Genomic DNA, 27,505 nt, shown 5'->3' on the forward strand with positions numbered 1-27,505 from the left:
ACCAACAATTTAAGGGGCAGTGCCCAGTAGGCTCATCATTCACAGGTCACCATCTCCCAGTCAGTGAAAACCTAACCTATTACCATTAATACCCCCCGCCCCTAAACAAAAAAAAAGTAATATCTTATAATGAAAGAAAACTAGCACATGGACCAGTGGATCTGAGATTATATTATCAAAAAAAACAATGATTTAGAAGAGTACGAATTTACAAATAGTAAAAAAAAAAAAAAAAAAAAAAAATTAAGGGCGTAAATATTCTAAAAAAGAATGAAGCGCCGATAATACCAACAAAAAAAACAAAAAAAAACAACATGACTGCCCAGTAGGCTCATCATTCACAGGTCACCATCTCCCAGATGAATGAGAAAGAAGTTGTATCTTAAAATGAAAGAAAACTAGCACATGGACCAGTGGATCTGAGATTATATTATAAAAAAAAACAATGATTTAGAAGAGTACGAATTTACAAATAGTAAAAAAAAAAAAAAAAAAAAAAAATTAAGGGCGTAAATATTTTAAAAAAGAATGAAACGCCGATAATACCAACAAAAAAAAACAAAAAAACAACATGACTGCCCAGTTGGCTCATCATTCACAGGTCACCATCTCCCAGCCAGTGAAAACCTAACCTAGCACCATGATTAACCCCCCCCCCCCCAAAAAAAAAAAAAATAATAAATAAAAGAAGCAAGAAGTTATATCCTAAAATGAAAAAAAACTAGCACATGACTGGGCGTGCCGTTCGCCCACAATTTAAGGGGCAGTGCCCAGTAGGCTCATCATTCACAGGTCACCATCTCCCAGCCAGTGAAAACCTAACCTAATACCATTAATACCCCCCACCCCCTAAACAAAAAAAGTAATGTCTTAAAATAAAAGAAAACTAGCACATGGACTAGTGGATCTAAGATTATATTATCAAAAAATAACAATGATTTAGAAGAGTACGAATTTACAAATAGTAAAAAAAAAAAAAAAATAATAATAATTAAGGGCGTTAATATCCTTAAAAAGAATGAAACGCCGATAATACCAAACAAAAAACAAACAACATGACTGCCCACTAGGCTCATCATTCACAGGTCACCATCTCCCAGCCAGTGAAAACCTAACCTAGCACCATGATTACCCCACCCCTAAAAAAAAATAAAAGAAGCAAGAAGTTATATCCTAAAATGAAAGAAAACTAGCACATGACTGGGCGTGCCGTTCGCCCACAATTTAAGGGGCAGTGCCCAGTAGGCTCATCATTCACAGGTCACCATCTCCCAGTCAGTGAAAACCTAACCTAATACCATTAATAGCCCCCTCCCCCCCCCCCCCCCCCCAAAAAAAAAATAAAAAATAAAAAAATAAAATAAGTTATATACTAAAATCAAATAAAACTAGCACATGACTGGGCGTGCCGTTCGCCCAAAATTTAAGGGGCAGTGCCCAGTAGGCTCATCATTCACAGGTCACCATCTCCCAGCCAGTGAAAACCTAACCTAATACCATTAATACCCCCCCCCCCCACCCCCTAAACAAAAAAAGTAATATCTTAAAATAAAAGAAAACTAGCACATGGATCAGTGGATCTAAGATTATATTATCAAAAAAAACAATGATTTAGAAGAGTACGAATTTACAAATAGTAAAAAAAAAAAAAAAAAAAAAAAAAATTAAGTGCGTTAATATCCTTAAAAAGAATGAAACGCCGATAATACCAAACAAAAAAACAAACAACATGACTGCCCAGTAGGCTCATCATTCACAGGTCACCATCTCCCAGCCAGTGAAAACCTAACCTAGCACCATGATTACCCCACCCCTAAAAAAAAGAATAAAAGAAGCAAGAAGTTATATCCTAAAATGAAAGAAAACTAGCACATGACTGGGCGTGCCGTTCGCCCACAATTTAAGGGGCAGTGCCCAGTAGGCTCATCATTCACAGGTCACCATCTCCCAGTCAGTGAAAACCTAACCTAATACCATTAATAGCCCCCCTCCCCCCCCCCCCCCCAAAAAAAAAAAATGAGAAAGAAGTTATATCTTAAAATGAAAGAAAACTAGCACATGGACCAGTGGATCTAAGATTATATTATAAAAAAAAACAATGATTTCGAAGAGTACGAAATTACAAATAGTAAAAAAAAAAAAAAAAAAAAAAAAAAAAAAAAATGAAGGACGTAAATATCCCAAAAAAGAATAAAACGCCGATAATACAAAAAAACAAAAAAACAACTACAACATGATTGCCCAGTAGGCTCATCATTCACAGGTCACCATCTCCCAGCCAGTGAAAACCTAACCTAGCACCATGATTAACCCCCCCCCCCCATCCTAAAAAAAAATTAAAAATTAAAAAATAAAAGAAAGTTATATCCTAAAATGAAAGAAAACTAGCACATGACTGGGCGTGCCGTTCGCCCACAATTTAAGGGGCAGTGCCCAGTAGGCTCATCATTCACAGGTCACCATCTCCCAGCCAGTGAAAACCTAACCTAGCACAGTGATTAATCCCCCCACCCCTAAAAAAAAAAAATAAAATAAAAGAAAGTTATATCCTAATATGAAAGAAAACTAGCACATGACTGGGCGTGCCGTTCGCCCACAATTTAAGGGGCAGTGCCCAGTAGGCTCATCATTCACAGGTCACCATCTCCCAGTCAGTGAAAACCTAACCTATTACCATTAATACCCCCCGCCCCTAAACAAAAAAAAGTAATATCTTATAATGAAAGAAAACTAGCACATGGACCAGTGGATCTGAGATTATCAAAAAAAACAATGATTTAGAAGAGTACGAATTTACAAAAAGTAAAAAAAAAAAAAAAAAAAAAAAATTAAGGGCGTAAATATTCTAAAAAAGAATGAAGCGCCGATAATACCAACAAAAACAAACAAACAAACAACATGACTGCCCAGTAGGCTCATCATTCACAGGTCACCATCTCCCAGATGAATGATAAAGAAGTTGTATCTTAAAATGAAAGAAAACTAGCACATGGACCAGTGGATCTGAGATTATATTATAAAAAAAAAAACAATGATTTAGAAGAGTACGAATTTACAAATAGTAAAAAAAAAAAAAAAAAAAAAAATTAAGGGCGTAAATATTCTAAAAAGAATGAAACGCCGATAATACCAACAAAAAACAAACAAAAAACAACATGACTGCCCAGTTGGCTCATCATTCACAGGTCACCATCTCCCAGTCAGTGAAAACCTAACCTATTACCATTAATACCCCCCGCCCCTAAACAAAAAAAAGTAATATCTTATAATGAAAGAAAACTAGCACATGGACCAGTGGATCTGAGATTATATTATAACAAAAAAAACAATGATTTAGAAGAGTACGAATTAACAAATAAGAAAAAAAAAAAAAAAAAAAAAAAAAAAAAATTAAGGGCGTAAATATTCTAAAAAAGAATGAAACGCCGATAATACCAACAAAAAAAAACACAAAAAAACAACATGACTGCCCAGTTGGCTCATCATTCACAGGTCACCATCTCCCAGCCAGTGAAAACCTAACCTAGCACCATGATTACCCCCCCCCCCCTCCCAAAAAAAAATAAATAAATAAAAGAAGCAAGAAGTTATATCCTAAAATGAAAGAAAACTAGCACATGACTGGGCGTGCCGTTCGCCCACAATTTAAGGGGCAGTGCCCAGTAGGCTCATCATTCACAGGTCACCATCTCCCAGTCAGTGAAAACCTAACCTATTACCATTAATACCCCCCGCCCCTAAACAAAAAAAAAGTAATATCTTATAATGAAAGAAAACTAGCACATGGACCAGTGGATCTGAGATTATATTATCAAAAAAACAATGATTTAGAAGAGTACGAATTTACAAATAGTAAAAAAAAAAAAAAAAAAAAAAAAATTAAGGGCGTAAATATTCTAAAAAAGAATGAAGCGCCGATAATACCAACAAACAAAAAAACAAAAACAACATGACTGCCCAGTAGGCTCATCATTCACAGGTCACCATCTCCCAGATGAATGAGAAAGAAGTTGTATCTTAAATGAAAGAAAACTAGCACATGGACCAGTGGATCTGAGATTATATTATAAAAAAAAAACAATGATTTAGAAGAGTACGAATTTACAAATAGTAAAAAAAAAAAAAAAAAAAAAAAAATTAAGGGCGTAAATATTCTAAAAAAGAATGAAACGCCGATAATACCAAAAAAAAACAACATGACTGCCCAGTTGGCTCATCATTCACAGGTCACCATCTCCCAGCCAGTGAAAACCTAACCTAGCACCATGATTTCCATCCCCCCCCCCAAAAAAAATAAATAAAAGAAGCAAGAAGTTATATCCTAAAATGAAAGAAAACTAGCACATGACTGGGCGTGCCGTTCGCCCACAATTTAAGGGGCAGTGCCCAGTAGGCTCATCATTCACAGGTCACCATCTCCCAGTCAGTGAAACCTAACCTAATACCATTAATACCCCCCCCCCCCCTCCCCCCCCCCCCAAAAAAAAATGAGAAAGAAGTTACCAAACAAAACAAAATACAACATGACTGCCCAGTAGGCTCATCATTCACAGGTCACCATCTCCCAGCCAGTGAAAACCTAACCTAGCACCATGATTTCCACCCCCCCCCCCCCCCCAAAAAAAAAAAAAAAATGGATTTATCTTAAAATGAAAAAAAACTAGCACATAGACCAGTGGATCTGAGATTATATAATAAAAAAAAAACAATGAATTTAGAACAGTGCGAATTTACATATAGTAAAAAAAAAAAAAAAAAAAAAAAAAAAAAAAAAAATGAAGGCGTATATATTCTAAAAGAGAATGAAACGCCGATAACACAAAACAACAACAACAACGACATGACTGGGCGTGCCGTTCGCCCACAATTTCAGGGGCAGTGCCCAATACGCTCATAATTTATAGGTCACCATCTCCCAGCCAGTGAAGACCTAACCTAGCGCCATGATTACCCCCCCCCCCCCAAAAAAAAAAGAAAGAAAGAAAAAAAAGAAGAAAGAAATTGTATCCTAAAATGAAAGAAAACTAGCACATGACTGGGCGTGCCGTTCGCCCACAATTTAAGGAGCAGTGCCCAGTAGGCTCATCATTCACAGGTCACCATCTCCCAGCCAGTGAAAACCTAACCTAATACCATTAATACCCCCCACCCCCTAAACAAAAAAAAGTAATATCTTAAAATAAAAGAAAACTAGCACATGGACTAGTGGATCTAAGATTATATTATCAAAAAATAACAATGATTTAGAAGAGAACGAATTTACAAATAGTAAAAAAAAAAAAAAAAAAAAAAAAAAATGAAGGGCGTAAATATCCTAAAAAAGAATGAAACGCCGATAATACCAAATAAAAAATAAAAAAACATGACTGCCCAGTAGGCTCATCATTTACAGGTCACCATCTCCCAGCCAGTGAAAACCTAACCTAGCACCATGATTAACCCCCCCCCCCCCTAAAAAAATTGTTTTAAATAAAAGAAAGTTATATCCTAAAATGAAAGAAAACTAGCACATGGCTGGGCGTGCCGTTCGCCCACAATTTAAGGGACAGTGCCCAGTAGGCTCATCATTCACAGGTCACCATCTCCCAGTCAGTGAAAACCTAACCTAATACCATTAATACCCCCCCCCCAAAAAAAAAAGAAGAAAGAAGTTTTTATCTTAAAATGAAAGAAACTAGCACATTGACCAGTGGATCTGAGATTATATTATCAAAACAAAACAATGATTTTAGGACAGTACGAATTTACATATAGTAAAGAAGAAAAAAAAATGAAAGGCGTAAATATTCTAAAAAAGAATAAAAACGCCGATAACACAAAACAACAACAACAACAACAACAACGACATGACTGGGCGTGCCGTTCGCCCACAATTTCGGGGGCATTGCCCAATACGTTCAAAATTCATAGGTCACCATCTCCCAGCCAGTGAAGACCTAACCTAGCACCATGATTAACCCCCCCCCCCTAAAAAAATTGTTTTAAATAAAAGAAAGTTATATCCTAAAATGAAAGAAAACTAGCACATGGCTGGGCGTGCCGTTCGCCCACAATTTAAGGGACAGTGCCCAGTAGGCTCATCATTCACAGGTCACCATCTCCCAGTCAGTGAAAACCTAACCTAATACCATTAATACCCCCCCCCCCCCCCAAAAAAAAAAAGAAGAAAGAAGTTTTTATCTTAAAATGAAAGAAACTAGCACATTGACCAGTGGATCTGAGATTATATTATCAAAACAAAACAATGATTTTAGGACAGTACGAATTTACATATAGTAAAGAAGAAAAAAAAAATGAAAGGCGTAAATATTCTAAAAAAGAATAAAAACGCCGATAACACAAAACAACAACAACAACAACAACAACGACATGACTGGGCGTGCCGTTCGCCCACAATTTCGGGGGCATTGCCCAATACGCTCAAAATTCATAGGTCACCATCTCCCAGCCAGTGAAGACCTAACCTAGCGCCATGATTACCCCCCCCCCCCAAAAAAAAAAAAATAAATAAAATAAAATAAAATAAAAAAAATAAGTAAATAAAATAAGTTATATACTAAAATGAAATAAAACTAGCACATGACTGGGCGTGCCGTTCGCCCACAATTTAAGGGGCAGTGCCCAGTAGGCTCATTATTCACAGGTCACCATCTCCCAGTCAGTGAAAACCTAACCTAATACCATTAATACCCCCCTCCCCCCCCCAAAAAAAAAAAAAGAAGAAAGAAGTTATATCTTAAAATGAAAGAAAATTAGCACATTGACCAGTGGATCTGAGATTATATTATCAAAACAAAACAATGATTTAGAAGAGTAAGAATTTACAAATAGTAAAAAAAAAAAAAAAAAAAAAATTTAAGGGCGTAAATATTCTAAAAAAGAATGAAACGCCGATAATACCAAAAAAAAAAAAAAAAAAACATCATGACTGCCCAGTAGGCTCATCATTCACAGGTCACCATCTCCCAGCCAGTGAAAACCTAACCTAGCACCATGATTAACCCCCCCCCCCCCAAAAAAAAAAAAAAAATAAATAAATAAATAAATAAAGAAGCAAGAAGTTATATCCTAAAATGAAAGAAAACTAGCACATGACTGGGCGTGCCGTTCGCACACAATTTAAGGGCACTGCCCAGTAGGCTCATCATTCACAGGTCACCATCTCCCAGACAGTGAAACCTAACCTAATACCATTAATACCCCCCCCCCCCTCCCCCCCCCCAAAAAAAAAAATGAGAAAGAAGTTACCAAACAAAACAAAATACAACATGACTGCCCAGTAGGCTCATCATTCAAAGGCCACCATCTCCCAGCCAGTGAAAACCTAACCTAGCACCATGATTTCCACCCCCCCCCCCCAAAAGAAAAAAATGGATTTATCTTAAAAATGAAAAAAAACTAGCACATAGACCAGTGGATCAGAGATTATATAATAAAAAAACAACAATGAATTTAGAACAGTGCGAATTTACATATAGTAAAAAAAAAAAAAAAAAATGAAGGCGTATATATTCTAAAAAAGAATGAAACGCCGATAACACAAAACAACAACAACGACATGACTGGGCGTGCCGTTCGCCCACAATTTCAGGGGCAGTGCCCAATACGCTTATAATTTATAGGTCACCATCTCCCAGCCAGTGAAGACCTAACCTAGCGCCATGATTACCCCCCCCCCCCCCCAAAAAAAAAAAGAAAAAAGAAAAAAAGAAGAAAGAAGTTGTATCCTAAAATGAAAGAAAACTAGCACATGACTGGGCTTGCCGTTCGCCCACAATTTAAGGGGCAGTGCCCAGTAGGCTCATCATTCACAGGTCACCATCTCCCAGCCAGTGAAAACCTAACCTAATACCATTAATACCCCCCACCCCCTAAACAAAACAAAAGTAATGTCTTAAAATAAAAGAAAACTAGCACATGGACGAGTGGATCTAAGATTATATTATCAAAAAATAACAATGATTTAGAAGAGTACGAATTTACAAATAGTAAAAAAAAAAAAAAAAAAAAAAAAATGAAGGGCGTAAATATCCTAAAAAAGAATGAAACGCCGATAATACCAAATAAAAAACAACAACATGACTGCCCAGTAGGCTCATCATTCACAGGTCACCATCTCCCAGCCAGTGAAAACCTAACCTAGCACCATGATTAACCCCCCCCCCTAAAAAAATTGTTTTAAATAAAAGAAAGTTATATCCTAAAATGAAAGAAAACTAGCACATGACTGGGCGTGCCGTTCGCCCACAATTTAAGGGACAGTGCCCAGTAGGCTCATCATTCACAGGTCACCATCTCCCAGTCAGTGAAAACCTAACCTAATACCATTAATACCCCCCCCCCCAAAAAAAAAAAAAGAAGAAAGAAGTTTTATCTTAAAATGAAAGAAACTAGCACATTGACCAGTGGATCTGAGATTATATTATCAAAACAAAACAATGATTTTAGGACAGTACGAATTTACATAGTAAAGAAAAAAAAAAAAATGAAAGGCGTAAATATTCTAAAAAAGAATAAAAACGCCGATAACACAAAACAACAACAACAACAACAACGACATGACTGGGCGTGCCGTTCGCCCACAATTTCGGGGGCATTGCCCAATACGCTCAAAATTCATAGGTCACCATCTCCCAGCCAGTGAAGACCTAACCTAGCGCCATGATTACCCCCCCCCCCCCCCCAAAAAAAAAAAAAAAAAATAAATAAATAAATTAAAAAAAAAAAAAAAAAAAATAAGTTATATACTAAAATGAAATAAAACTAGCACATGACTGGGCGTGCCGTTCGCCCACAATTTAAGGGGCAGTGCCCAGTAGGCTCATCATTCACAGGTCACCACCTCCCAGCCAGTGGAGACCTAAGCTAGCGCCATGATTACCCCCCCCCCCAAAAAAAAAAGAAAAAATAAATAAATAAATAAAATAAGTTATATCCTAAAATGAAAGAAAACTAGTACGTGACTGGGCGTGCCGTTCGTCCACAATTTAAGGGGCAGTGCCCTGTAGGCTCATTATTCACAGGTCACCATCTCCCAGTCAGTGAAAACCTAACCTAATACCATTAATACCCCCCCCCCCCCTCCCCCCCCCCCAAAAAAGAAAGAAGTTATATCTTAAAATGAAAGAAAACTAGCACATTGACCAGTGGATCTGAGATTATATTATCAAAACAAAACAATGATTTAGAAGAGTACGAATTTACAAATAGTAAAAAAAAAAAAAAAAAAAAAAAAAAAAAATTAAGGGCGTAAATATCCTAAAAAAGAATGAAACGCCGATAATACCAAATAAAAAAACAACAACATGACTGCCCAGTAGGCTCATCATTCACAGGTCACCATCTCCCAGCCAGTGAAAACCTAACCTAGCACCATGATTAACCCCCCCCCCCCAAAAAAAAAAAAAATAAATAAATAAATAAATAAAAAAATAAAAAATAAAAAATAAAAGAAGCAAGAAGTTATATCCTAAAATGAAAGAAAACTAGCACATGACTGGGCGTGCCGTTCGCCCACAATTTAAGGGGCAGTGCCCAGTAGGCTCATCATTCACAGGTCACCATCTCCCAGTCATTGAAAACCTAACCTAATACCATTAATACCCCCCCCCCTCCCCCCCCCCCCAAAAAAAAAAAGAAGAAAGAAGTTATATCTTAAAATGAAAGAAAACTAGCACATGACTGGGCGTGCCGTTCGCCCACAATTTAAGGGGCAGTGCCCAGTAGGCTCATTATTAACAGGTCACCATCTCCCAGTCAATGAAAACCTAACCTAATACCATTAATACCCCCCGCCCCTAAACAAAAAAAAAAGTAATATCTTAAAATGAAAGAAAACTAGCACATGGACCAGTGGATCTGAGATTATATTATAAAAAAAAAACAATGATTTAGAAGAGTACGAATTTACAAATAGTAAAAAAAATATATAAAAAAAAAAATTAAGGGCGTAAATATCCTAAAAAGAATGAAACGCCGATAATACCAACAAACAAAAAAACAAACAACATGACTGCCCAGTAGGCTCATTATTCACAGGTCACCATCTCCCAGCTAGTGAAAACCTAACCTAGCACCATGATTACCCCCCCTAAAAAAATAAAAAATAAAAGAAGAAGTTATATCCTAAAATAAAGGAAAACTAGCACATGACTGGGCGTGCCGTTCGCCCACAATTTAAGGGGCAGTGCCCAGTAGGCTCATCATTCACAGGTCACCATCTCCCAGTCAGTGAAAACCTAACCTAATACCATAAATACCCCCCCCCCCCCCCCCCCCAAAAAAAAGAAGAAAGAAGTTATATCTTGAAATGAAAGAAACTAGCACATTGACCAGTGGATCTGAGAATATATTATCAAAACAAAACAATGATTTAGAAGAGTACGAATTAACATATAGTAAAAAAAATAAAAAAAAAAAAAAAAAAATGAAGGGCGTAAATATCCTTAAAAAAAAAATAAAACGCCGATAATACCAAAAAAAAAAAAAAAAACATCATGACTGCCCAGTAGGCTCATCATTCACAGGTCACCATCTTCCAGCCAGTGAAGACCTAACCTAGCACCATGATTACCCCTCCCCCCCAAAAGAAAAAAAAATGAAGTAAGAAGTTATATCCTAAAATGAAAGAAAAATAGCACATGACTGGGCGTGCCGTTCGCCCACAATTGAAGGGACAGTGCTCATTGGGCTCATCATTCACAGTTCACAATCTCCCAGCCAGTGAAGACCTAACCTAGCACCATGATTACCCCTCCCCCTCAAAAGAAAAAAAAATGAAGTAAGAAGTTATATCCTAAAATGAAAGAAAAATAGCACATGACTGGGCGTGCCGTTCGCCCACAATTGAAGGGACAGTGCTCATTGGGCTCATCATTCACAGTTCACAATCTCCCAGCCAGTGAAGACCTAACCTAGCACCATGATTACCCCTCCCCCCCCCCCCCCCCCCAAAAAAAAGAAAAAAAAGAAGTTAGAAGTTATATCCTAAAATGAAAGAAAAATAGCACATGACTGGGCGTGCCGTTCGCCCACAATTTAAGGGGCAGTGCCCAGTAGGCTCATTATTCACAGGTAACCATCTCCCAAGCCAGTGAAAACCCAACCTAATACCATTAATACTCCCCCCTAAAACAAAATGTAATATCTTAAAATGAAAGAAAACTAGCACATGGACCAGTGGATCTTAGATTATATTATAAAAAAAACAATGATTTCGAAGAGTACGAAATTACAAATAGTAAAAAAAAAAAGAAAAAAAAAAAAGAAAAAAAGGCGTAAATATTCTTTTAAAAAATTAAACGCCGATAACACCAAACAACAACAACAACGACATGACTGCCAAGTAGGCTCATTATTAACAGGTCACCATCTCCCAGCCAGTGAAGACCTAACCTAATACCATTAATACCCCCACCCCCTATACAAAAAAAAGTAATATCTTAAAATAAAAGAAAACTAGCACATGGACCAGTGGATCTAAGATTATATTATCAAAAAACAATGATTTAGAAGAGTACGAATTTACAAATAGAAAAAAAAAAAAAAAAAAAAATGAAGGGCGTAAATATCCTAAAAAAGAATGAAACGCCGATAATACCAAACAAAAAAACAAACAACATGACTGCCCAGTAGGCTCATCATTCACAGGTCACCATCTCCCAGCCAGTGAAAACCTAACCTAGCACCATGATTACCCCCCCCCCCTCTAAAAAAATAAATAAATAAAAGAAGAAAGAAGTTATATCCTAAAATGAAAGAAAACTAGCACATGGACCAGTGGATCTGAGATTATATTATCAAAACAAACAATGATTTAGAAGAGTACGAATTTACAAAAAGTAAAAAAAAAAAAAAAAAAGAAAGAAAAAAGGCGTAAATATTCTTTTAAAAAATTAAACGCCGATAACACCAAACAACAACAACAACGACATGACTGCCAAGTAGGCTCATTATTAACAGGTCACCATCTCCCAGCCAGTGAAGACCTAACCTAATACCATTAATACCCCCACCCCCTAAACAAAAAAAATTAATATCTTAAAATAAAAGAAAACTAGCACATGGACCAGTGGATCTAAGATTATATTATCAAAAAAACAATGATTTAGAAGAGTACGAATTTACAAATAGAAAAAAAAAAAAAAAAAATGAAGGGCGTAAATATCCTAAAAAAGAATGAAACGCCGATAATACCAAACAAAAAAACAAACAACATTACTGCCCAGTAGGCTCATCATTCACAGGTCACCATCTCCCAGCCAGTGAAAACCTAACCTAGCACCATGATTACCCCCCCCCCCCCCCTCTAAAAAAAAAAATAAATAAAAGAAGAAAGAAGTTATATCCTAAAATGAAAGAAAACTAGCACATGGACCAGTGGATCTGAGATTATATTATCAAAACAAAACAATGATTTAGAAGAGTACGAATTTACAAAAAGTAAAAAAAAAAAAAAAAAAATGAAGGGCGTAAATATCCTAAAAAAGAATGAAACGCCGATAATACCAAAATTCACAGGTCACCATCTCCCAGCCAGTAAAGTCCTAACCTAGTACCATAATGTACCCTCCCCCCCCCCCCCCAAAAAAAGTGGGCGTGCCGTTTGCCCACAATTTAAGGGACAGTGCAACATGTCACCACCATCTAGCCAGTGAAAACCTAACCTTACACTATGAATACCCTAAAAAGATAAAATTTAATGTCTTAAAATGAAAGAAAACTATGGGACCTGACTAGGCGTGCTGTTCACATACATAAGTGTTCTCATCCCTTCTGTTTCATGGTACAGTATTCGAATAAGCAAATCTAGATTTAAAAATAAATTAATGTAAAGAAAAATAAGGGAGGAATCACAATTCCTGCTTTTAATGCGATATGCAATAGTATTCCACTAGCTATTCAATATTTAAATCAGATGTACAGTATTCCATGAACAAATAATGTTAAATCATAAATATAAATATATATATAGAGAGAGAGAGGGGGGGGGAAGAGAGAGAGGGAGATACCGATAGAGGAGGGGGGGGGTAGGGGGAGAAGGCCCTTAAAATTCTTGCTTCGAATTTTATGTATCCTATTCAAACAAGCAAATGTAGATTTGATAAGTCATAATCATAAATAGTAAGCGGGAAAGTGGGAGAGATAGGAAGGGAGGGAGAGAGAGGAGAACAGAGGATGGGTCTTGATTTAGAGCTGATACACAGAAAGAAGAAAAATAAAGACCAAGACATAAACAAATAAAAATAAATAGAAAGATACAATGATAGAGAAAGAGGAAAGAATGATATAAAAATAACATGAACTGTCTGTATTCGAACAGGTCTTTTCAGAACTACACTCTTCAATCTTTACTCTTCATTCTTTAACCTTCGTGATCTCCTCACAACCTTCTCAATCTCGATTTTGTTTTTGCCTCAATTTTACGGAATGACCCTTAACCCTAAAAAGGCTGGGCTATTTAAGGTCTAAGTACGGCCGGGGGGGGGGGACAATATGAAAATATGAAAATATGGCAATATGAAGATCTCGGCCGTGAAGCGGCCGATCTTCGCCAAAATTTGCACGCATGTCAAGTGAAGTGTATAGAACAATATGATAATTTAAATTTTTTGAAAAATTCACTTATTTGCATATTTATGGTAATTTATGCAAATTAGGTCATAAAATCACATTTTTACCCATAAATCATATATTATTCATATTTAAGCATTTTTTTCACTACATATATTCATCAGACCATTTAGAAAAAAAATACGACAATTTTTTTCGGAAGAGCCAGCTTATTCCTAATATCTCTTGTTTTGACAATTTCTTATGCATTTCATTGTTTTTTTAACTTATGTATTTTATTGTTTTTGTTGTTTTATTTCATTTCTTACTATAATTAAACTATTTTGACTCCCAAACAACCACCTAAACTTTAAACAAGACCCAATAGCCAATGTCTAATTATTTTTAGGAACAATAACATTTCCATATGTTTTGTACACAAATCACAAAAATGAGCGATTTTCGGGCTGACATGCAAAGACAAAAGGTCACGTGACCTTGTAACTGTACGTCTTTTTTAAAGATGCGCAAGACTCGAAAGAAAAAAAGTCAGGGAGCGGCGGGGCGCCATCCATATGCGTTCCCGAGCAATCGGAAAAATCTTGGAGGGGGGGGGGGCATAATGCCCCCCGGCCTCATTAGGGTTAAAGATTCAATATTGTTAGAGGATGTAAGGAGCTATTAGAAAATTCTACAATATCGAGAAAGATCCCTGCAGCAATGGAGAGAAGGGTAAATCAAAGAGAGCATTGGACAAGAAAAGCAGCTGTTAACAAATACTGAAAATTGTTGGATAGTAACAAAAGACTGAAGGAGGGAATCACAACTTTCCTAGATGTTTAATATATACAGTGCAATACTAATTTGTCTATTTTTATTTTTTTTAAAGAGTTATAGAGGGAGGGGGATGTATCAATAGGAAATGGAAGGGAGTTAGAATATTCACACATGCAAGTGAGAATTCGATAGGTCATTTTGAAAAGGATAGGGTGTGTTTGAAGGTATTTTTGTCACAAATCTGAAGTAGGGCCTACTTTATTAAATAATTTTATTTATTTACTAGCGAATTGAGAAGAAAATCAGAAAAAAGTTTATAATATATTTAATGACATGTAAAGGGAGTCCTATCCTACTAGACGAACAACAAAAACAACCCACAATAAAAGCAATACTATTGTATTAGATTGAAGAGACAAACTGTAAAGATTAGCGGAGAAGGAAAAGGATAAAAATATTACATTTCACAGAGAGTATAACCAATCCTATTAAAGAACACACATGGGATTTACAGGGGCTGTATACCTGAAAGTAGTGAACACGATATATTTTGTGTCCGATGTCATGCTACTACGTCTTATGTTAACTTTGAATAATATACTAAAATCAACAAATTAAAATACTGTCTCATACTCAACTATAAATGGACAACTATTTTACCCCAGCCACACATGAAGGTGTGAGGTGACTTAGATTAAGTGATTCCTTTTTTTCTTCAAATTGTAAGATGTCGGGAATATGCACCCCTTTAAAAGATAGGATTGAGAACAATCCGCGACAAAAAGAGAAACAGAATGGGATTTGTTATAAGTGAGTAGAACCTATATATGCATAAATTGGATATAATGTATAAGAAATTTGAATCAAGTAATTGCAATTAGAAGCTGAGATTTTACGTATTTGTTTCAATGGACTGGAAAATTTTTATGATCAATAATGCTTTATGATTAAAGTGGTTTTACTGTTTGAAACTTCGCATTTCTAACCATTTTTTATAAAAAGAATGTATTCTATTCAATTTAATCATTTTTTTCATTTTATATTTTTATTCTTAATGTTACTTATCTTTTCTTTTCTTTTTTTAAAATAGTATTTCATTTTATTAGTTTGAAACCATTTTCGTATAAGATCATTAGTTGTTGGAATCTTTTCTTTCTAATTCTTTTGTGCATTTTCTGATATTCCACATGAAAGTACAATCTTTCCTCAAGTACCGGTACACATCCTATAACAAGCCAGTTTGTAATTGCAGTCTAAATTTGTTTTTGGTTTTTAAAATGTGCAAAATGAGGCACTACTGCATACATGCTCATGTTTAAATATTCATTTTATTTCATGTACCGTTATGATATTTCATGATACACAGGTAAAGTTGTATATCTCTAAATTGACATAAAGGGCATTCACGTGACCCCTCCATTTTAAGGATCATGTTGGGTCTCTCCATGTTTAGATATTCAGTGGATATTTCGTGCTAATTACAAACTGGGTAATTGGAAAACTCCTGCCACGTCTATCTCTTACAACAAGATACAATTTAAATTATCAGTACAACTGCTTTTATGAGAGGGATGATTGCGAAACCCAATAACTAAGACTTACAAAAGAAGACAACTTCTGAATCCTTTGTTATAATAATATAATGTTTATTTCAAAAAGATTTTCGACCAAATATCCACAAGTTCTCAACTTAGTAACCAATGTGTCAAACTCATAGATATACATGCCTCCTATTAGGAGGTATGGGGGTAATAAGATCTGGTGAATAGGAACATATTGTCACAAGGTAGACATTGAAATACCTGCATACCTACGACGTGTGTGCGCGTCCCACGGCGAGGCCTGATCTGTGGAATAAAGAGGTAAACAGAATGCTGTATTAGGCATCTCAAAGGAAATATGATGGGGCAGATACAATCTTAAAACTAAAAGACAAATTATGACATTTTGTTAGGTATAGTATATAGCAAGTTTATCCATTCATTTCAAAATAGATTTATTTCCAAGTATCTTGAACAAATATTCAAATACTTTTCACCTTTCGGCCCTAAATTTACTAATTATAAAATAGAGGAAACATAGCAGTTGCATACTTTCCAAAATGATGAGGACATGAGAAAACAGAAGCAAACATGAAGACTCACCATGTACTGCTATAATGCTATAAATAACTAATTACTATTTCAAACATAGTGGCCCGAATTCACAAAGGAGGTTTATCGACAAACCTGCTTTGTGAATTAGGGCCACTGTTTGAAGCCTAATAATGAACAGTACACATACCTTCTTGGAAATAATTTACAGGCGGTCAAAGAAAGAGAATGGCCTCCGGCGTCTACCCCGACTGACCACACCCAGTCTTTCTTGACCACGATAGTGCAGCGGGCCTGGTTTGAGTGACCATGCACTACCCGTCTCGGCTTCCTCCCTACTACTCCTATAGCAAGGCGTTTACGTCCCGAGAACCTCAGCAGTGTTCGACCCAGTATCCCCCCTCGGTCTCCCCCCTGCTGCTTCTGCGAATCAGTCTGTAGGAAAGAAGAACAAAGTGAGTTTTAAAAAAATCATTCATACTAAAAGTGGAAGTCCACCCTGATAAAAAGTTGGTTGTATTAAACCCATAAAAATGAGAAACAAAGTAGTGCAATATTAAATTAAAAATATGAAAGTTATGAATGTGTTAAGCTGTCATCATGTATAGCTCCTCTCCTACTTGCTCTGTACAGATTTTTTTTTTTTTTTTTATTCTCTTAGTTATTGATGACGGAATAGAAACCTTTCATACAGGGGTTGTATAAAACCAAACTTAGCAATGATTATACTTAGGGTTGATATATGATTGAAACATTTCTTAAGTGAAAATATACGTTTTTAGGATTTTGTGGGGAAAGGACACCGGGAGGCGAGCTCACGTCACGTGATACGTCAGAATCACCAATTATGTTTGATTGCTTGCTCCCATAATAACTTTCTTATTTTCAATCGGTTTTTGCTCAAACTTTCACTGGCCTGTTTCTCTCTTTTATCTGCTTCTATTAAAACCAACTTAATATCAGGGAGTACATCCCCTTTAATTTCATTGTGAGTCATATGTTTGGTTTCATACTTCTTTTTAACGTACTTGACAACAGAATATGCATTCAGATTAATTCATTTTCAGAACCCCCTATACATAAGTGGTAAATAACATGTTACTGTTAAGGCCCTTTAGGGATCGATGATAAAAGAAACATTGAAACCACCTCGGCTCACTTTGTTTCGACTAAAGTTGCTGCTATGTTGGTAAAGTTTGGGCAGATACACAATTCTTCAAATTTGAGATCTTTTGTTTAGGTACATAATTATATTTTGAATACATTGTATGCTCATCTATTTTTTTTCGGAGGGGGGGGGGGGGTATTGTTATAATTATAAAAATAGGCGAGTGTAGAAATAAAGTAATTTTACTTACCCAGGCTATTATCACACATTGCCTCGCCTCGCGGCAATCCGGGCCGACCTCCGCAGGTTCTGGTTTGCCCGATTGGCGGCACGACGTTGCTCCCTCTCTGCGGCGAGCTGAACAGCGGCAGCTGCGATCTCTCGCTCTACCAGACGCGGCGACCTACGTCTCGGGTGGAGTTGCTCACGCTCCTCCGCCCTCCTACGCTGTTCATCCTGCTGTTGGCGATTAGCAGAAACGACCTCCGCACGACCGTTCTCGCGATGCAACTTGTTGACTGTATAAACCAAGCAAAATATAAATGGTTAGGATGTGCTTCATGCATTTCACAGAGGACATTAAAATACACGATTCTCCATTGATATTTGTTATATAGATCTACCCCCCCCCCCCAAAAAAAAAAAAAAAAATGGTGGCCCAACTCATTAACCTGTCACAGTACAAAGCGTACACTTTGAATGATCCAACATCTTACATACTTAGAAGTTATAGGCAGGGGCAGTGTAATTAGTCTCAAAATATTTTCGTCATGAATCATTATTCACGATTCTATACATACTATTTTTAACCAGTAAAGGTCTATGGTCCACATGACTGCCTTTTAAACAAATGAGAAGTAACAGTAATTTTGAGAGGTTTACTTTGAATAAATACATACCGTGTTGCGTGCAGTAGAGTTCAACGGCGTTTTCGTCTAGCGAGTGACGTCCACGCCGGCTGCAACGTCTGCCATTCCCATGAAGCCCCGTATGTGCAGAGCACTGGACTTCGGCTGGCTGTCTGTATACAGGAAACATAAAACAAGAACATATTACTACTAGATTGCCAATAATAATATATTTCAAATAATTATAAAGTGCACATGTTACAATTTTTTAAACACTTTTGATTAGGTAATTCGACAAAGGATGACTCTAAAGAAACCTATTTCAACTCACTTAGGGGTCATTATACTTCTTGAATGTATAATCAACTATGGTTGGTAAATTTGGTTTTAATTTAGGAAATTGTTGTGTACTTACTGACGGTGTTGCCAGCACTCTCCTTCAATACCTAAGGCCAGGGGTACCTTCCTCAAACAACGCGTACCCTTCTGGGTATACTCCACGCAGTTATCGTTGTACCGGTTAGCAATCATTATGACACTAAGCAATACGAAGACGACGAATTCAATTACGAAGCAAAAACTAAGTAAAAATCTCCAAGCGACTTGTCTAGGACAGAATCTAGCAGAGACAGGCAGATTTTTAGCCCCTCATCTTACACGAAACCTAAAATTCGATTTGCGCGGGCGGTTTCTTTGAATGCATCACGTGGTTTGAGCAGACGAACGAATCACATACACCCAAGACAAAGGCATTTAATAATGGCAACGGGTTCCAAGCATATACTGGTGATAACTGTCATGCTATTGAGCCCACCGTGCTAAAATCTATTGTCATGCTAATAATTTTGGAATTCCAGCGAACCTCGTACTTTCTAACATCTGATTTGTAGAGGAACTGCTTGAAGCTATCGTCTTCAGCTGTTGATTGATAGAGCATTATAAGGTTATTCATGTACTGGACATACTATTGTGCTCCTGCATGGGTGATCAGTAAAGTGTGCCCCGTATGACGTGAACGCCTTTCTTTCATTTTGATGGACACGCAACAATAAACCTGCAAACAAAATCGGTGTCAGAGGCAGGCACGTAGCCACGGGGGGGGGGGGGGGGCAACGTGCCCCCCCCCAAAAAAAAGAACGGTTGAACTTGTTTAGACCCCTTTTTTAGACCTCGATCGATTACATGTATGTGCCCCCCCATCCAAACATAAAACTCTGGCTACGTGCCTGGTCAGAGGAGACAGTTAGAAGAAGAAGAAGAAGAAGAAGAAGAAGAAGAAAGTGAGCAAAGTGTGATAAATATTTCTTTTTTGAAATCACTAAAATCGTCAAACAATCAGACCGCATAATAGACTTACATGTATTTCCCCTATTTGGTCAATGTGTGCAATCTGTTGAATTGGAATGTTGTATTGATTTGCCATGAGAAAAGCACAGATTCACCCTTCTATAATCACCCAAACATCACATCACTTGTGTTTTCTACCCAGTCCGGAATATAGACCAATTTGTAATTAACACATGGTACGAGTTTAAATGACCCCAATTTCTAACAGATTTTGGAGATGGTGCTTTGTGCATTTGAGAATAATCGCTGCTAATGTGATAGCGGTGCTTTATAATTCCCCCTTTTGAAAAGAATACTTTCACTTAGGTACCATGCATGTCATGGAATTCACTTTTGATTACGTAATTTCCATGACCTCTTTCTGTTGTAGATCGTAGGCTATCATCGAAATAACTGCATACAAACATACAAAACAGGCCCCACGAAACGTTTTAAAAAGTGTTGGGGGGGGGGGGGGAGGGCTAAAGTATTTACGATCAGGTAAGTTCAAGTTCAATTTATTCAAAACCACACAAAATATGATATGATCTTTTACCTAAGAAAGAGACTGGTAATAGTACATTAATCATCATTTATTAACTTGATCACATCATAAAATGAATGGCTGTAGGACCCCTTCAGAAGCTTAGCTTGTGAGCGGGGCCCTATAATACAATAAGGTGAAACAATAGAATGTAACGTAACTGTATATACAAGTGATGAAAATACAAAGCTATAGAATGTAGAAAAACACACACACGCACACACACACACGCACACACGCGCGTTAGCGTCAATGAGCGTCTGGGGAGGGATGTGCGCCCGCTCCTCTGAAGCTAATTCTTTTTTTTTGGGGGGGATTTTAAACTTTTAGGCTCTTAGACTTTCAACACTTTTTGGTAAAATTTAAATGAAAGCCTTTACAGTAAGCATTTTACCATAAACATATGCATACCACTTGGGGGATGATCCCCCTTATTCAATTTTTTTTGGGGGGTGGGGATATATCCCCCCATTCCCAGGGATATCCGCCTATGTCTACAAGGCTAGAACGTAATTTGTTGCAACAGGTAAGAGGACTATATGAATACAAATGACACAAATACAAAAGGAATTCAGTAATGAAAGTTTACTTGCCAGACTATATCATATTATATTACATCATTTCATTTCGCATCGCATCGCATCACTATACAGTGCGACCCAGAAAACACGAAACCGAAAATTATCAATATTTTATCATAACTTAATCACAATTATAATTAATGAATGACACATATTTGTAAAGCTTAGATCCTCCTCTTTCATTTGATGTAACTTATATGATGCGTTTTCACGCATGAGGGATTAAAAGCAATTTGAAGGAAGGAAACCAAAAAGTCATTTGGCGGGCAGTATCTGAATTTCGAAGAAAAATTCACATTTATAAAAAGTTCATTTTCTGCTCTTTCATATGACACCTCAATCAGGAAAATGGGCCAGGAGTAACAAATTTCTGTTTGTTTAAAGTGATGCTTACATTTCCATAATTTGATTAAACGAATTCGTTTTTACTGGCTGCCTGTCGTAGCAACAAACGGAATTGACAAAAGACTTAACTCCGTTTTGTTGACGATCAGACACAGACGAAAGACTTCATGCAAATCAAGTCAAGAAAGATGACATATGCTATGGAATAAGATGTGAACTTATAGAACAGACATTTAATTGATACACGTCTCTTAAAAAACAATTACAGTCAAACCTGCATCTAATAAGGCCACCGAAGGGAAACAGAAAAAATAGCCACTGACACAGGTGGTCTTTCTAAACAGGTACATTTCACATCACACGTTTCTCTCTCTCTCAAGGGAGGGGAGGGAAAAGTGCATGGCCACTATACACAGGTGGTCTTTATAGAGAGATGGCCACTCAGAAAGGTTTGATTATACACGCAAAACATACTGCAACATAATCTGTGATGAAAGCATCGGCGTACCATATATAGCATGTAGGCCCATGATAAATAGTATAGTATTAATGACTGCTTTGAGAGAAATAGTTGTTTTTATACGCTCAAGGGAAGGTTAGAATTGTGCTATTACCCGAGGCATGCCGAGGGGAATAGCCCAATTGTAACCTTCCCGAGAGCGTATAAAAACAACTATTTCTCGAATATTAAAGCAGTCATTAATACTTTTATATGCCGAAAAAAAAGAAGAAAAAAAAAAACTTTTTTGTCGAAGATGGGATTCGAACTATTGCGTACCAAATGTGAGATTATTACAGTCAGCGCCTCAAACCGCTCGGCCAGCGCGCTGTGACTCCATGCTCAGTAGTTTTCTTTAATATATACATTAAAATGAATTGAAAACGGCTTCGCGTGGTCGATGCTTCGCCGCTGCTCCATTAAACGGGCCCTTCTTTTACTTTTGCAATGCATATTGGCACGAACTTAGATCAAGATCTATCGGCAGATGTTGTTTTTTTGTTTTTGGAAGTTTATTTTCGTCTTCATGTCAACAATGCAAGATAAAATTGTCGGTAAGATCGATCGAGATTCAATTGTATTGAAATTACCGACCAATTCTTCGCACACGTACGGTATCCTCGATCGCTCAGACCATTTTTTAACATGTAAACCTATGGGGTAACCAACTTAAGTGAGGTATATAATGGTCATTAGTGACCCAGAACAACAACATCACGTCCAATCTCTAGCTTAAGATGGCGGTCTCCTGTTTTTTGAAATTTTGAAATGATATTAAACTATGTGGATTTTTTAAAAGATATTATTATTCAATTGGTTTATATTATGATATGATTATAATTTTACCTTTTTCAATAATATATACCTCGTTTGTATTTCACTTGTTATTATGCCTTATGGTGAAAAATGCGGAAATAAATTCAAACAAACAAATAGCAACAATGATCATTGCATGCTGAAAAGTACTTTTCATATATATATATTTCATTATACAGGGCGTATCATAATAAAGGATATTGAAGTTTAATGACGATTTATATGAAAACTACTGATTTCATAATCAAGCATTTTATGTCTGTTGTAAAGGACAGAATGTCCTCTTTTTAATGACACCCCGATCATACTACTACTGTCACAGTTGACTGAATAACAAAGCATTGCTGTCCACCATGTGAAAGGTGCACTGTGCCAAGTTTGATAACATTTCCTTCTTAGACACATAATCCACTCATTGTTCAGCATTTCAATATGTCTGGGCTGACACAAGCACTAATCTTTAGAATTTATCTGTGAATGCTAACTTGTCACAGTGCACCTTTCACATGGTGGACAGCAATGCTTTGTTATTCAGTCAACTGTGACAGTAGTAGTATGATCGGGGTGTCAATAAAAAGAGGACATTCTGTCCTTTACAACAGACATAAAATGCTTGATTATGAAATCAGTAGTTTTCATATAAATCGTCATTAAACTTCAATATCCTTTATTATGATACGCCCTGTATATAATATCATAATTATCACATCATAATCATATCATATCATATTATACCATATCATATCATTTTTACATCATATCAGGTCTTAGCATAGATATAGGCCTACGTTGATATGACCACCTGCTTATATTTGCCGGAGGGGGGGGGGGGTGTCACTATCATACACACGTGCTACCCTCCCGTATCCATCAACCTCTGAAATGGACCCTATAAATGGCGTATCGCACCATGTCTGTAATGACCCTATATATTGGCGAATGTATCGCACACGTCAAAACCTGTGAACCTGAAAAGGTACCCTCTTTTTGGTTTGTGTGCGATCACAAGGAAAACGTCGACGACGCTTGTTCTGGAACCGGATAGCCAATCATGTTGGGAGTGACCCCCCCCCCCGGATATCTGCACTGGTTGGGGGTGGGGGGGGTGGGAGGGGAGAAGTTGACGCCCACATAAAATTTTAACATGATTTATTTCTAATTCGATACCAGTGAGGCCCTATAGCGGGCCCCTGAATGCTCATCTGACCGTAATTACATGCCTAAAACCCCAAGGCTTCCAGGAGCTCCACCCCCTGGACCCCACGGAGCTTTTTGGCGGGCACCTGGATGCTCATCTGAAGGTAATTAAATGCCTAAAACCCCTGAGATTCCGGGGGCTCTGCCCCCTGGACCCCACTCCAAATTGTGACTGCCAGTGTCACAGATAAGGTATCAAATATGCTCATTTGAGTGATCTGACCGTAAATAAATATGCCTCAAAGCCTTGAACTTCTGGGGCACCGCCCCTGGGCCCCTGACTGCTCATCTGACCGTAATGAAATGCCTTAATCCCTGAAGTGCATGGGGCTCTGCCCCTTAACCCCGCAGGGGCTCTGCCCCCTCGCACCCCACGCCAATGCGGATTTTTTTTTGTTTTTTTGTTATGCCCTCCCCCCCCCCCCCCAAAAACAATTTTGCTCATTACGCCCCTGGACATTTGCATGCATGAACAAAGCCCCCCAAAATATGCTCATTTGAGCGACTGTAAATAAATATGCATTAAAGCCTTGACCTTCCGGGGCTCCGCCCCCTGGACCCCACTAGGGGCCTTACGGCAGGCCTCTAACTGCTTATCTGACCTTAAGTTAATGCATGAAACCCCCTGAGCTTCATGGGGCTCCGCCAGTAGCGTACCTAAAGGGGGCAGGGGGCAGAGTGCCCCCTGCTTGCTAGCCTATTTTTTATTGTTTTCACTTGCTCATCCCCCTGTAAAAAGAAAAGGATTAGCATATCCTAGAATACAATTGTGCCTGCACCGACGGGCCCCGACCTGCAACCATGGCAACAATAACACCCAAATTATGTACCAAATGTTACTAAAAGAGACTAATTCATTTTTTTTTAGCTCGCTACGCTCGCTCGCGAATAAATGGATGAGACATTGCTTTGAAAACAATTGTGCCCACCCTTGACCTGCAAGAATATCATTAAAAATGGAAGTGTTTTTTCGCCCTCTCGCCAAAAAGGAATTGATATCGCGTTAAACGCGATTGCGCTCATCCCGACCTGCAGCAATAAAAACAAGTTTATGTACCAATTCATTGAGGACAATTGAACCAAGTTTAATTGGCAATTATTAAAAAAAGAAGCGATTTTTTTTTATTGCTCGCTACGCTCGCTCGCCAAAACGGAATTAACATCGCTTACGTGCCCGCCCCAACCTACAACAACCAGTTTATAATTATGTACCAAACGTTATTCAAAGAAGTTTTGGTGTGCTCGTGCTCGCCAAAACGGAATTAACATCACCTTAGACATGATTGTGTAAGCCTGGACCTGCAACCAAAAAACCTGAAATTTATAACCAATTATAATTACAAAAATTTTACTCGCTCGCTACGCTCGCTCGCCAAAATAGAAATAACATCACTTTTAATAATCACGTCCCTGACATGGAACAATGAAACCAAGTTTATGTACCATGTTCTCGCTAAAAGAGAAGTGATTTTTTCGCTGGCTCGCTACGCTCGCTAGCTCGTGAAAAAGAGAAATGTGGGATTTTTTTGCCTGCCCGCCAAAATGGGATTGACATTGCCTTAAACACAATTGTGCCAGCCCCCGACCTGCAACAATGAAACAAATTTGATATAGCAATTCATTAAGGAAAGGAGTGTTTTCGCTCGCTAGCTAAAATGGGTATTAAATCACCCTAAACACAATATTGTTCCCGCACCCGGCATGGGACAATTGAACCAAGTTTAAGTGGCAATTATTAAAAAAGAAGCGATTTTTTTTCTTGCTCGCTACGCTCACTTGCAAAAATGAAATTAACGTCACTAGCAAATGAATGTGCCCACCCCGACTTGCAACAATACCAGTTTATATACCAAACGTTACTTAAAGATATTTTGTTTGCTCGCTCGCTCGCCAGAAGTGAAAATTAGCATCGCCTTTTGTTTTGGTTTCGGTCTTCTGCCCCCCCCCCTGACGGAGTACCCTAGATACGCCACTGGGCTCCGCCCTTGGACCCTAGCTGGACGCCAATTAACACTCCACTTGCTTCGCTCTACCTGATCGTAAATAATTTACCCCTCCCCTCCCCCTACTGGGAAAAACGTTCCGCGGGGCCTGCATGTAACAGGTAAGAGGGGTGGTGATGCGGATTTTTTTTTTTTTAATGCCCATATCCTCAAACATTTTTGCTCATTACGCCAATCGATATTTGTATGCATGAACCTTAGAAGTAGGTCTATGCATAAACATAGTCCAACGGGTCATGGCCCAGGGCAGTGAACCATCAAGGATCATAAAGGACAATTATATACCCATTACACAATAAATCATTTCATACAGTGTACGCCTGGTGCATTCAATAATAATAATAATACTAGTAATAATAGTGGCTTCTCATAAAGCGTACGTGTATGCAGGCGTGACGGACCTGGCGCTAGACATATTATGCTACATGGCTTTTACGGGCACACCATTTTCCACTAAATTTCATCATACTCTCATATTTTCTTTATATTTTGAATGCTTTACGTCAATTTATATGTAATGATTGTTATCTGTTATGATATTCCATATTCTATCCTTGTATATTTGTCATGATGATGGAAATAAATGTCAATAATTTGTTTATTTTTGTTGTGGCTGTAGGTAACGCACCTGATCACGCCAGCCATCAAGACTAACTTGGATCAAATACATTGTAAAGCAAATAAAAGTGGAATATACGTGTGCATAGTAAATCGATGTGAATTGGTTTAGGTTAGCTGTACCGCTGGGCGCTGGCGTTAGATAGGGACAGGCTAAACTCATCTCTCTGTCTTCGTCTACTCAAACTCACTTTGGTCAAGAACCCGTGTCTTTCACGTTCGGATGTTAGAGGTAAGTAATTATATCTGATTGATACACGTCTCTAAAAAAAAATACAATAAAACCTGCATCTATTAAGGCCACCGAAGGGAAACAGAAAAAAAGCCACTGACACAGGTGGTCTTTCTAAACAGGTACATTTCACATCACACGTTTCTCTCTCTCTCGAGGGAGGGAGGGAAAAGTGCATGGCCACTATACACAGGTGGTCTTTATAGAAAGATGGCCACTCAGAAAGGTTTGATTATACACGCAAAACATACTGCAATATATTTGATGACAGCAAAGGCGTACTATATAGGCCCGTTGTGAAGGCTTTAGAAGGCGGTCTTCTGCAATTTTTAAGTTTCGAGAGATTTGTCAACTATGTGGATTTTTTTAAAGATATAATTATTCAACTGATTTATATTATGATCTGATTAGATGTATTTTGATCTTTTTGAATAATGTCTAATGTACTTAGTTTGTATGTCACTTTTTATTATGGTGAAAAATGCAGAAATAGAATCAACCAAACAAATAGCAATAATGATCATTGATGCGCTGGAAAAGAAGAAGAAGAAGAATTTTGTGAAAATCGACTTTAGCATGCAACCACGGTGAAACCTAAGTCAGGACGAAACTTCTACATGTATGTAATGAGCTGAAGAAATTAATGTTAATCTAATTCCAAAGTCCAAATGGTCACGGGTGGCGGCGGACATTCATTAAAATACTGGTCATAGTCTTGGGTTTCAAGCAATGGAAATCGTTCTTTGAGATTATGACACTAAACTAAACTAATAGAATTGTCCTCTTAAGAGGATCTACAAACAAGACAGAATATACTATTCAAATTAGTTTTCACTATAATGGACCTATTGGTAGTCAACTAGGCGTTTTGGCGTGCGGCCTGTAATCTAGGTAACAGTGCATGGAAGTTACAAACTGATTCAGCCCAGGACGCCAGGTTCGAAACTGAGTCACGTCTTTCGGGTCC

General features: G+C 37.6%; 1 protein-coding gene across 1 annotated transcript; it reads right to left on the reverse strand.

Moving 5' to 3' along the window:
- Nucleotides 1-15,384: 15,384 nt before the first annotated feature.
- Nucleotides 15,385-19,149, reverse strand: LOC115922787. Its single transcript, XM_030982447.1, has 5 exons — nucleotides 18,793-19,149; nucleotides 18,429-18,550; nucleotides 17,780-18,047; nucleotides 16,612-16,856; nucleotides 15,385-16,175 (listed from the first exon to the last, which is right to left on the reverse strand). Exons 1-3 carry the CDS (start codon nucleotides 18,906-18,908, stop codon nucleotides 17,791-17,793), a joined length of 495 nt encoding a protein of 164 aa, XP_030838307.1. The 5' UTR covers nucleotides 18,909-19,149; the 3' UTR covers nucleotides 15,385-16,175; nucleotides 16,612-16,856; nucleotides 17,780-17,790.
- Nucleotides 19,150-27,505: the final 8,356 nt, after the last annotated feature.

This window comes from Strongylocentrotus purpuratus, unplaced genomic scaffold (assembly GCF_000002235.5).
Source record: "Strongylocentrotus purpuratus isolate Spur 01 unplaced genomic scaffold, Spur_5.0 spur5_scaffold_12, whole genome shotgun sequence".
Lineage (NCBI taxonomy): Eukaryota > Metazoa > Echinodermata > Echinoidea > Camarodonta > Strongylocentrotidae > Strongylocentrotus > Strongylocentrotus purpuratus.